This window comes from Carcharhinus amblyrhynchos, chromosome 2 (assembly GCF_965287045.1).
Source record: "Carcharhinus amblyrhynchos chromosome 2, sCarAmb.v2.hapA, whole genome shotgun sequence".
Classification (NCBI taxonomy): Eukaryota; Metazoa; Chordata; class Chondrichthyes; order Carcharhiniformes; family Carcharhinidae; genus Carcharhinus; species Carcharhinus amblyrhynchos.
The window spans coordinates 29,621,960-29,634,397 of record NC_137325.1 but is presented as its reverse complement, the minus strand read 5'-3'; the positions used below and the strand labels follow the sequence as shown (position 1 = coordinate 29,634,397).

At 42.1% G+C, this 12,438-nt stretch overlaps 1 protein-coding gene across 1 annotated transcript in view; it reads left to right on the top strand.

Annotated features, from left to right (window-relative positions):
* cdkal1 (CDK5 regulatory subunit associated protein 1-like 1) overlaps window positions 1-12,438 on the top strand; it is a 658,662-nt gene that overhangs the window by 176,742 nt on the left and 469,482 nt on the right. Inside the window, 1 exon segment of the mRNA XM_080203976.1 lies at window positions 6,253-6,373. Coding sequence (XP_080060102.1) covers window positions 6,253-6,373 — 121 coding nt within the window.

Sequence of the window (12,438 nt, the reverse complement as noted above, 5' to 3'; positions counted from 1 at the left end):
ATTCCTTTACTCCAGCAGACACACAAACCAGTAGCACAAAGGCTTCTTGTATCGAATTGGCACAGTTGCAAATGGTTTTCTTCTGTTGCATTCACTTGATGCTTCTCATCCAACTTGTATCTCTTTTGAAATACCCAAAAACCACACACTACTGTTTGTTCAACTGCACAGCAAACAATCTAGTTCCCTAAACTCCGTCTTCCAGTAGCACCGCCACTAAACTGATGGCTTTTACAGAATCCAAACTGATTATTCAGTTAACTAATGTCACTTCTCAGAGTTTAAAATCTCTGCCACACATACTGAACTCCTCCTCTCTCAGTTCCTGTCGGTGTCACTGGATCACAATCACTCGGCAACAGTAAAACTTTTTTACTTTTTTTCCTGAATCATTGAATTTTCAACCTCTTTTAACCAATTTCTTTAACTTCAGGTGTTGTAATTCCTGATTAAAAATCTATATCTGCAAACAAATTGATCTGAAACCTTTTAGTCACAAATCTAACCACACTCTCATTCAAAGTTCAAAAGCAAAACCTATATGGAACTGAAACTAATTTTACTTAATGTGCAAATAGATGTATAGTATTTCAGCTTAAAATTATACATTACATATGATACTTTAGCAATTTGTTCTGGTCTGCTTAAAGTTTACAAGTTTATTTCTTAGTGTAGGCTTGCAGTAACACTGCAGTGAAGTTACTGTGAAAATCCCCTAGTCGCCACACTCCACGCCTGAACTAATTTTACTTTTCTTAATGTGCAAATAGATATATAGTATTTCAACATAAAATTATACATTACACATGATACTTTAGCAATTTGTTCTGGTCTGCTTAAAGTTTACGAGTTTATTTCTTAGTGTAGGCTTGCAGTAACACTGCAATGAAGTTACTGTGAAAATCCCCTAGTCGCCACACTCCACGCCTGTTTGGGTATAGTAAGGGAGAATTTAGCATGGCCAATCCACTCAACCAGCATTCCTTTCAGATTGTGGAAGGAAACCAGACCACCCCAAGGTAACCCATGCAGGCACAGGAAGAACGAGCAGACTTTGCATGGACAGTGACCCAAGCTGGGAATTGAACTCTGTTCCATGGTGCTGTGAGGCAGCAGTACTAACCATCATGCTACCCCACCTTTGGCCTGTTCTGTTCATTTTCCCAGTCATGCTCAATTCCACGGCCTACTCGTATACTCACATCTGGAAGCAAGTCTCAGAAGGTTTGTAGTCAGAAAAATCATACTTCACCTGCCACACCACTCCTTGTATACCGGACAAGAAGGATGTGGAAGCTTTGGGGAGAGTGCAGAGGAGGTTCACTAGAGTGTTGCCTGGCCTCGAGACTGTAGGCTACAAGAAGAGGTTGAATAAACTAGGATTTTTTTTCACTGGACAGACGAGACTGAGGGGGAACTGATTGAGGTCTACACAATTGAGAGGCATAGACAGGGTGGATAATCAGAGACTTTTTCTAAGGTAGTAGTGTCAATTACAAGGAGGCACAGGTTCAAAGTGAGAGGGGGATAGTTTTAAAGGAGCTGTGTGGGGGATGTTTTGGGTGCCTGGAATGTGCTGCCAGAGGAGGTGGTGGAAGCAGGCACCTTAGCAACATTTAAGAGGCACCTGGATGGCTACATGAATAGGGAGGGAATAGAGCGATATGGTCTGAGTACGGGCAATTTTTGTTTTTGTAATTTAGGGCATCATAATCGGCATAGGCTTGGGACAGGGGGAGGTGGAGGGGGCGGCAAAGGGCCTGTTCCTGTGCTGTACTTCTCTTTGTTCATAGAATCATGTCTTTGTTTTATTTTAGTCACAAATAGGCTTACATTAACACAGCAATGACATTACTGTAAAAATCCCCTAGTTGCCATACTCCGGAGCCCATTTGGGTACACTGAGGAAGAATTTAGCATGGCCAATGCACCTAACCAGCACATCTTCCAGACTGTGGAAGGAAACCTGAGCAGCCGGAGGAAACCCAAGCAGACACAGGGAGAACATGCAGACGCCGCACAGACTGTGACCCAAGTCGGGAATTGAACCCAGGTTCCTAGCGCTGTGAGGGAGCACTACGCCACCATGCCTGTCTTTGTGTGGGGGTGAGGTGGGTACACTCATTGGGAAACTAACTATATAGGTTGCTGCTGCTGCTAACTCTGCAGCCTGGGCATTCATTTTGCTTGCTAGCTTCAAAGTTAGCTCCACTAGGCGTCTACCTTGTTGTTGTTCTTCCACATAAATCCTGCACCATGTCTTTCTATCTCTCTCTTCCACCATAGAGGATCCATCTATAAAAGTTTTTACTGTGCGTTCTTTGGGTCTTCCCCCCCTTTTGTTTTGGCACAAATAGCCCCTTGGGATCATTTGGCACTATTTGGTAGTCATGGGACTCTCCACATAATTCAGGTTGTCTGCAGAGAAGGTGAGCAATTTGGTTTGTTTTACTTTAATATTATGGCCCTGAAGCATCAGGGTCCACCGTGCTGTGCTAACTGTGCCGGGTTAATTTGTCTGTCCAGTAGCAATTATATTGGGGTGTGTTATGTTAATACGTTGAGGGGATTGAGTCCAGCGATGTAGGCAAAATGCTGTACTGCCGAGAAAACTGCCAGGAGGTGTCTCTTGCTCACCAAGAAACCCTGTTCCATCGGAGATAAGAGCTGTGAGGTGTAGGCCACTGATCCAAGTCTCCTATGGCATTCTTCGAGAAGGACGGCCACAAGCCGTGGTGGCAACTTCTAATGCATAGGAGAGTTGTGGGTCTGGCGTTTGTAATGATGGAGTCTTCGCCAGGGCTTGTTTTAATTTGGAGTGCTTGTGCGTGCTGCTCTGTCCAATTCCATGGAGCATTTATTTTTAGGAGTTCAGATACTGGGGAGGCTTTGGTCGCAAAATCGTCAATGAGGTTCCTACAATATCCCACCAATCCCAAAAAGAGTTGTAGTGAGCTCACATCTTCAGGCAGGGGTTATTGGGTTATTGCTTATATTCACTTCTTTTCAATCTTGTGTTTGCCGTGGGTCATTACAGTTCCTAGGTAAGTAACTTGGGGCTTCATGATGTGGGCTTTTTTGTGATTGACTTTTTTAATCCAAGTGTTTTAAGGAGGGTCAATAATTCATCTCTCAATTTTAAATGTTCCCCTTGGGTGTCTGTCTGTAGGAGGAGGTTGTCTACATATTGAATCAGGCATTTTGCTCATGAAAAGCCTTCTAGCCCTTTGGCTAATCTTCTATGGAGAATGGTCGAGTTGTGAAATCCTTGGGCCGGGCAGGTCCATGTACACTGTTGCCCTTGGAATGTACAAGCAAATTTGTTTTAGCACTGCTGGTTTAAAGACATGGACCAATATTCGTTACTGATATCTAGAACAGTGCAATATTTTGTCTGTGGGCCTTGCTTTATTTTAGTCGCAGGACTGGTTGCTACTATTGGTGCTATTAGTGGTGTTGGTTTATTTAGTTCCCCATGGTCAATTGTTAGTCTTCAAGAGCCATCCAGTTTTCTAACAGACCAAACTGTTGTTTTGTTTGTTGAAGCTACCGGACGTAAGACTCCCTGTTATTGGAGGCTGGTGATCATTTTCTCAATCTCACTCTTGGCTTGTGTTGGAAAGCTGTACTGTTTCTAAGGTTTTGGATCAGGGCTGCCTATGAATATCTCCCCTGTCATGCGGCCACAGTCATGTTTGTGCCCTGCAAATGTGAGTGTGTGCTTCGCAATACTCTCCTGTGCTCCCAAGACCTCAGTCATTTCTGCAGGGTTTATCCATAATTCCCCAACTATACATATACTGTCCGCATATTTCCCTGTAGCCACCTCAGTTGGTGCTTCATCTGTTTGGGGCATCAGCCAAACACAATGGTTTGTCGGGTGAAATGACAGATTACATTGACGCTTGAAATCAGCCGAGGACATGCTCTGCTTCTGGAGACACGTTCAATAGTATGGCTGGGTGATAAAATACAATGTGCCATTTCCTAAATTCTCATGGTCTCCAATCCCTTCTGTAAATGTCCAGTGAATCCAATTCATATGATGGCTCTCCTGGTGTGCCATGATGCACGGATATCTGTGGCTCTATTTAGAGTAGTGCAGGAGGCCCCTGTGTCCCACAGGAATTCAATGGGGTCCCCCCCTCCCCCACACTATCCCACCTTGCATTGCATATCCAGATTGGTGCTATCTGGTATTGTCATGCCCTTTTTTGTTCTGTGGTCAGCTGAAGGTACAGGGAGAAGATGCTCTCGGTTTCCTCCACTGTGGCTTGTTGCACCAGCCCTTCTAGTGGCATGGCCCAGTATCCCTGCTCTGTTCGTGAGTGGCTGTTGGCAGGGTACCCTGCTTTCTCAGGCATAGTGGCCAGCTAGGCCACAATTGTAGCACTGCCCTTGCTGTTGCATGGGGTCCCCCTGGGGCAGATCTCCTCTTCTCCCTGCACAAGGAGCAAATGGGGATGGGTGACCTCCACCTTTTCCTCTGTCTTCCCTCCCGATCCTCTATACTGGACCAGGGTTTGGGCCTTACTAGGAACATCGTTCCACCCTTATTTGCCTCAGGCTTATCTATTCCCTGACCTCTTTCTTCCAAGTATGAACCATTCTCCTTAACACCCATGCTTCTGTGTGGGTATTATCTGAGGAATTAAATTTTTTGCCTGCCTTTCTACTCTGTTGGATGGTATGTGTTACTAAAATCCTGGTCCAGTTTGAGAGATTTTCCTCCTGTTACCTTGCTCTTCAGATCCCCAAAGACTCCAGTGAAGTAAGTCCACAGGCTACTAGCAAATGCTGTTGGGTGTTCCCCTTTGTTTGTTTGCATTTGTTTAAATCTTCCATAGCATCTCCCCTATTGTAGGTGACTGCTGATAAAATTACTGCTTTCATATGCTGGAACTCCGCTTCCCCTGTGTTCTGGGAGTCAGGTAAGGCAAAATGGACTGCAGGGTTCAGGCACACTGACATTTATTTCTTCGTTCTTTGAGATATTAACCAACTATAAAAGCCCTAAACATGTAGAATTACAGCAATAATCAGAAGAAATAGTTGAGGATCCCATTAATATATGCAGGTGGGGTTGGTCCTACTTGCTGTTTAATATGCTCAGCTTCGCAATATTCAGTGGTCAGAGATTGGAACATGGGAGGGACAAAAGGGCAGCACTGGTGGCAAATCAGCATTGCCATTGATTTGTTGTCACAATCTGCCTGCTCTGCATGCATCCCACAGATGTTAGGTGCATGTACTGACACCTTGACCAGTGTGGCATCCAAAATACTTTACACGTACATATTTCTAATGCATTGGGGACATTTTGAATCCTTAAGATGAATCATAATGTTTAGAAAATAGGTGCTACTTGAACCCATTTTGGCCCTGCATAGCCCTTAAGATTGGGTCAAAGAGAATTAGAATCAGTTAAAACTGGACTCATTCACACTCTGTACATCACACACACCAAGTTGAGGTATGAAGTATAATAGAGTTGTTTACCATTAACTTTATCACGTATACAATTAAAAAGTTGATTAATAAAGGAATGTTTGATTTCTGTTATATTCTAGGGGAAAAAACATTATGTTAACAGATCTAGAAAAGTCTGCACAGACATTACATTTACAATCCCTGCTTGTTACTGATTTCAAAATACTTTCATGTTATTGCTGTTCAGGGCAATTTTTTTTATTTCCAAACTGAAAATCTGCAGACTTGAGTGTTAACAAGCCTGGGTTGTTTGGGTTATTTTGTATAATATCAAGAAGTTACTTATTCTTGGCATGTACATTTGGCTACAAAAGCAGGCCGGAGTTGGGAAATCTAGAGTGAGTAACTCACTTCCTAGTACTTCAGAACTTGTCCACAAGGTCAGGAATGTGGTGGTAAACTCCCCACGTCCCTGGATATTACAACTTCAGCAACACTCAAACATCGACACAAAACCTGCTTGCTTCACCCACCATCCACCATAAACTACTGCTTTCAAGACCTCCAATAAAGTCCTAACTTTTACTAAATTACCAAGTATAAAACTGATAGAATGAGCAAGAATTTGCCAGTTAAATCATCAATTAAATGCAGCTCATCTAAATAAAAGTGTTAAAAATATAAGGGGTTACAAGAGGGTGATTTAATGAAAGCAAAGATTTCTCAAGTTGTTTTTCCACCAGCAGACAATATTTTATATTATTGAAATTGCTGAAGGAAAAGGAGTGTGATGTAAACCATTTTTTCCTGTTTTGTTTGCAGGTCACTCTGTGAGACTATTAGGTCAGAAGAAGGACAAGGGTAAACGGCTGGGGGGAGCTCGACTAGATTTGCCAAAGATTAGGAAAAACCCGCTGATAGAAATAATTTCCATCAACACTGGGTAAGCTTCTTTAAAATATACTTAGATAATATTGAGTAGTCTTTAAAGATGCAGTTTTGTTTTTCAGTGCTTGTAATGTGAAATACCTCACTAATTGTAACATGGGGTTCATACCATTTGAGAGTTTTCTTTTGTATACTTTTGTTGGACAAAGGCATTCTACCCAATTTTCAGCCAAGCACAAATATGTTTCAAGGTGATTGAAACTCTGTTCTAAAACTGCAGAAAAATTGCAACAATACACCTCCAGACTGAAAGCATTTATTGTAAATCTGCCACAATTGTTGTAAAAATATTAGCTTTTTTATTAAATTAGTCTCCTGTGAGGCAAAACTTGTGTGATAATATTAATGGAGACTGTATGGAATCTGAATATCTTGCAAGTCGGAGTCTCAGAGTTATAGGCAAGTAAATCAACTTCTGATTCTCCAAAGCCAGTCCATCATCTATAAGGCACAAGTTAGGAGTGTGGCGTAATACTCAGCATTTGCCTGAACAAATGTGGCTCCAACAACACTCAAGAAGTTCAACATTGTTCAGGACAAAGCAGCTTGCTTCAGCACTTGTGCACATTCTTAAAAAATTCACTCCTTTGCTATTGACGCTCAGTGATAGCATTATGTACTATTTACGAGATTTAATGCAGCAACTTGGTGAGTCTCCAAATCCAAGGCTTCAACACAAAGGAGAACAAGAGGGGCAGAAGACACGTGGGAACACTAATACCCGAAAGTTCCGCTCCAAGTCGCACTCCATCCTGACTTGGAACTGTATCACCATTCCTTCACTGTTCAGGAAAGGGCAATTCAGGATGGGCAACAAATGCTGGCCTTGCCAGTGACATCAACATGTCACGAAAGAATCAAGAAGAACAAAATCTTCGTAAGGACGAAGGCTGTATCCTGAGCATGCCAGATGAAATGAAGGATGAAATCTGTGATTTGTCATCATAAAGAAATCAGAGAAGGTCAGTGAGGTCCCCCAAGTTTGGAAATGAGCCTATATTGTACTCATGTTTCATTACCTTTCTTGAAAATATCTTAAATCAATTCAGGAAAAATAATGCAATTGATTATTAGAAACAACATTGATGAGTGGATATTTGATAGTAACTTACTAATGGCAGTTTCAAAAAATATTAATCTTCACCAGTGTTTGATTTTTCTGAGATAAATAGCTAAGTGCGCAATGAAAAATACTATACCATAATATACCTCAACTTTCAGTCCACATGATGTCAAGAAATGGCTGAATATGCTGGACATGCTAATGGCCATAAGTTCTAGCAATATCTTAATTGTAAGTGCAACAACAAAATGGCATCTACCTGACAAAATAGAAAATTGTACAGGAATGCAGGACAAATATAATCAGATCAATTACTAACTCATTAGCCTGTTCTCAATCAGCAAAGTGATGGAAGATGGTGGTAACAGATCTATTAAGCGATACTTATAATTTGTTCAGCAGTGTTTGTTTTCAGTTCTGCTAGGACCACCAGCAATTTGCAAGTCAATGGAACTAGGAGAAACTGCGATGGCTGAAGCCACATGTCATAGCATAAATAGTTACCTCAGCCCGAGGACATCACTGCAAGTGCAGCTCAGGCTAGTTAGTGTTCTAGGCTTTATTAATCACCTGTCCTTCAACACTAGGTCAGAAGGTGGGATATTTGCTGATCTTGCACTGTTTTTGACTCTATTCACAACTCCTCAGATAAAGATGCAGTAAATGCTGTTCCTAACAAGGTGAGAAGAGATTGACTATCTGCCTTTTTTTTCCACTCCATATTTGATTGCAATAGTGTTTTTAAATTTAAAAAGATATACTTTATAAATGTTGAACTGTTTAGCTGCTGTGATTATAAAAGAACCAAATCTGACATGTTTTCTTGAGTTTAACAAATAACCTATTGTACTTATTCCGATCTGGGAAAGATAATAGAACATGGACAAACTTTTTCACAAGCGTGCATGTGCACATGGCACCTGCCCACACAAACATACCTCTCTCTCTTTTGCGCTCACTTGTGATCCCGCCCCCCTCCTGTCCCCTCACCCCTCACCATTCTCTCTCTGTCATGCACATATGCTCTCTCTCTCTCTCACTCCACACGCGCACACACACACTCCACTTGCCCCACACTCACACTCATTCCTTACACATGGTGTGTATGCGCACTTGTGTGTGGGGAGTGTGTGTGCACGCATGCACGTGTAGGGAATGAGTGTGGGGCAAGTGGAGTGTGTGTGTGTGCGCGTGTGGAGTGAGAGAGAGCATATGTGCATGACAGAGAGAGAATGGTGAGGGGTGAGGGGACAGGAGGGGGGCGGGATCACAAGTGAGCGCAAAAGAGAGAGAGGTATGTTTGTGTGGGCAGGTGCCGTGTGCACATGCACGCTTGTGAAAAAGTTTGTCCATGTTCGTGCATCTTCATGAAATGCCAGGAAACCAGATGAACCATTTAGTCGTCAGGGCTGGTAGATAGCATGCGTCATTTATACTAAACAAATCCCAGGCAAGGGATCAACTCCATCAAGGCATTGCTGCAACTTACCAAGGTTTTTATATGTATTTTGATTTTTACCAAAAGAACATTGCAATCAGTCTTCCACAGTCTGAGTTGGTGAATCTCAGTTTTTAAAATTTCCTGATATAACCTAATTAGTCACAGAATTGTCAGAAACATGTTTTACATAGGGAATAGTCAATAAATGATCGATAAATTCAACACAATTTGCAATTTCGCTAAGACTGCACAGTAATGTTATTCTTTGTCAAGCCAACTTGTTTTAATGCAGCAGCTGACGCTGTGCATGTGCAGGAAATCGTCCCCTCTTGTTGTGTCACAACTAAAGTGAGCCTTATAAAAACGTAGCTGCGGACCATCGACAACGTGTCAAGTTTTTTTTCTCTTTTTGGAATGCAGATATTGCTGATGAGGCATTTATTGCCCATTCCTAGTTGCTTTTGAGGAGCCTGTAATGTGCCACTGCCTTAAACTGTTGACTTTGTGGCAAAGGTGCTTCTACAATACAGCCTGATAGGCAGTTTTGGCATTTTAACTCGACAACGATGAAGGTGTGACAATTTCAATTCAAGATTCTGTGACTTGAATGGGAACTTGGGAACTCGAGTAGCAGCTGAAGTCACTGCGGCACATCTGCAAGGCTGACAGCTATGTGGATAGCATGTTCAAGGAAGTGATCACACTGTAGTTTAGGAGCCTGGAGGCAGAGAGGAAATGGATGACTGCCAAACAATCCAGGAAAACTAGACAGAAAGCGCAGGATTCCTGTAGGCTCCCACTTACCAGTCGATTTTGGATACTGGTGTGGGTATTCGTTGGCGAGAACCTGAGGGCAAATTCAGCAGGGAATGAGAGATGGAGAGTTGGTGAGTGACTCTGAAAGACAGAAGTAATACAGGTTAAAAAGTGTACAGCACAGCAACTTGGCAGTGTTAAAAGGTACATCTGTAAATACATGACACATTGAGTAAAGCCAATGAGCTGAGGGCACAGACACACATAGGGTGGCATGATATCATCGCTACAATGGAAACTTGGCTTAACGAGGGGCAAAAATGGCAGCTCAACATCCCAGGATATAGTGTTCTCAGGCTGGGCAGGGAAGGTAACATAATTGGTTGAAGAATCAATTACTATATTACTAAATGAAGCATCAAATGAGATTGAAATTTACTGATTAGGTAGTAGGTGCTAGTCTTGCCGGCAATGCTCACATTCTATGAATTGATAGAGTAAAACAGTACTAATTTTACTTACCCCAGTACCTCCTTTTCTTATGGCATCTCATTTCCTGCTGTGAATTTGGGTTGGAAATTGCAGCTGTGGGGCTGTTATTGATGGGTGCTAAGTGTCGCAAAGATGATTATAGAATTCCTACAGTGAAGAAGGAGGCCAGTTGGTGCATTGAGTCTGCACTGACTTTCCAAAAGAGCATCTCACCCAGGCCCTCTCCTCTGCCTTATTCATGTAATCCTGCCCATCTACAATGGATAATCGCCTAACCTGCACATTTTGGACACAAAGGGGCAATTTAGATGATCATCTAACCTATACATTTTAGAACTGTGGGAGGAGACTGGAGTACATGAAGAAAAACCATGCAGCCGCAGGGAGAACATGTGAACTCCACACAAACAGCCAGAATTAAACCTGAGTCCCTGGTGCTACGAGGCAGCAGTGCTAACTACTGTGCCATCATGCTATCCGATCATGTGGCCATAAAGTATCGAACAGAATGTTAAAGTTTTGAAGTTCACTTATTTATTTGTGTCACAAGTAGGCTTACATTAACACTGCAATGACGTTACCATGAAAATCCCCTAATGGCCACACTCCGGCACCTGTTCAGGTACACTGAGGGAGAATTTAGCATGGCCAATCCATCTAATCAGTATGTCTTTCGAACTGTGGGAGGAAACTAGACCCACTGGAGGAAACCCGTGCAGACTCCACACAGAAAGTGACTCAAGATGAGAATCGATCCCAGGAGCTTGGCGCTGAGAAGCAGCAGTGCTGACCACTGTGCCACCATGCTGCCCAAACTTGGCCCTAAGAAGGGTATAGTTTAATTGGGTTAATGGTTCTGGGTGTCTGGAAATTATTTATCAGTAGTTTAAAGTTTTATGTCCTGCTTATGTTCTAATTTCTAACTTGGGGCAGATTGGGCATTACTGCTCAAAGGAATTCAATTTATCAGGATCATGCATTGAGAGAGTGCATTTTTATTTAACTCAAATTTCACACACATTACCTTATTGAGAGTCCAGCGTTGTTGCTCCATAGATATATCCAATTTATTTTAATGACATGGATAAACTTGAAATTATTTGGATATTGCAGATCCTAAATGTGAAGTCACAATTTTAATTTGTTCATTGCAATCATTGAATATCCTATATTGCAATAGAACCTACACTTTAAGAAATCACACTTCAAGAAGTACTTCACTAACTGTGTAGCAGTTTGGAATGTTCTGAGCTTGTGGAATTCACTCTAAATGCAAGTTTTTCTTGTCATTGGCTATCATAAGGAGTTTCCTGCTGCAGTTTAGAACTATAACTACTCCAGTGGATAGTCTGGAATTGTGATTGAGGCAGGTTCAATTAAAGCATTCAAGAGGGCAGTAGATTATTTGATTCGGAACAACGTGCAAGGATATGGGGGAAAAGGCAGGAGAATGGCACTAAGTCATAATGCTCATTTGGAGAACTGGTGCAGGTGCGATGAGCCAAATGACTTCCTGTGTGATAACAATTCTGTAATCTGGGTTGAACTCAGAAATAAATGAGGAGCAACCACTAGTGCTAGGACTGTACTATACACCCCCAAATAGGGCAGGAGAGTTAGAAGAGCAAACAGACAGATTTCATTGTGCAAAAACAATAGGGCAGTAATTGTTGAGGACATCAACTACCCTAGTATCAATTGGGATATGAACAGTGTAAAGGGTGCAAAATTAGGCCTCTGGAATTGACTGCCTAAATTGGTGACAGCCTCACTTAGGCAGTCAATTCCAGACACCTACTATGCTCTGGGTGAAATAGATTCTTTTCATGTCCTCTCTAACTCTTCTACCAATCACCTTAAATCTATGTCCCCTGGTAATATACCTCTCAGGTAGGGGAAACAATTCTTTTCTGTCCATCCTATCCCAGCCCCTCTCAATTTTGTTCAGCTCAACAAGGTCACCCCTCTGTTCTAAGGAAAGCAACCCTATCCTATCCAATCTCTCCTTACAGCTATAAATTGCCTAAGTTGATGGTTGAGGCTGAAATGCTCAGCTTGTTTTGAAGATACATGGATCAGCATTTGAAGTGCTGTAACCTGCAAGGCAACAGACCAACTGCTGGAAAGTGGGATTACAATGTGCAGCTCGTTTCTTCTTTCTCTTTTTTTTTGGCTGGTGCAGGCACAATCAGCTGAATAACTTCTTTCTGCACCCTAAATTTTCTGTGGTTCCAATGTGACAATGCATCTGCTATCCTTGTCTTTCTGAGTGATAAATGTTGTGGAGATGCTGCTGAAGAAGCCTTTG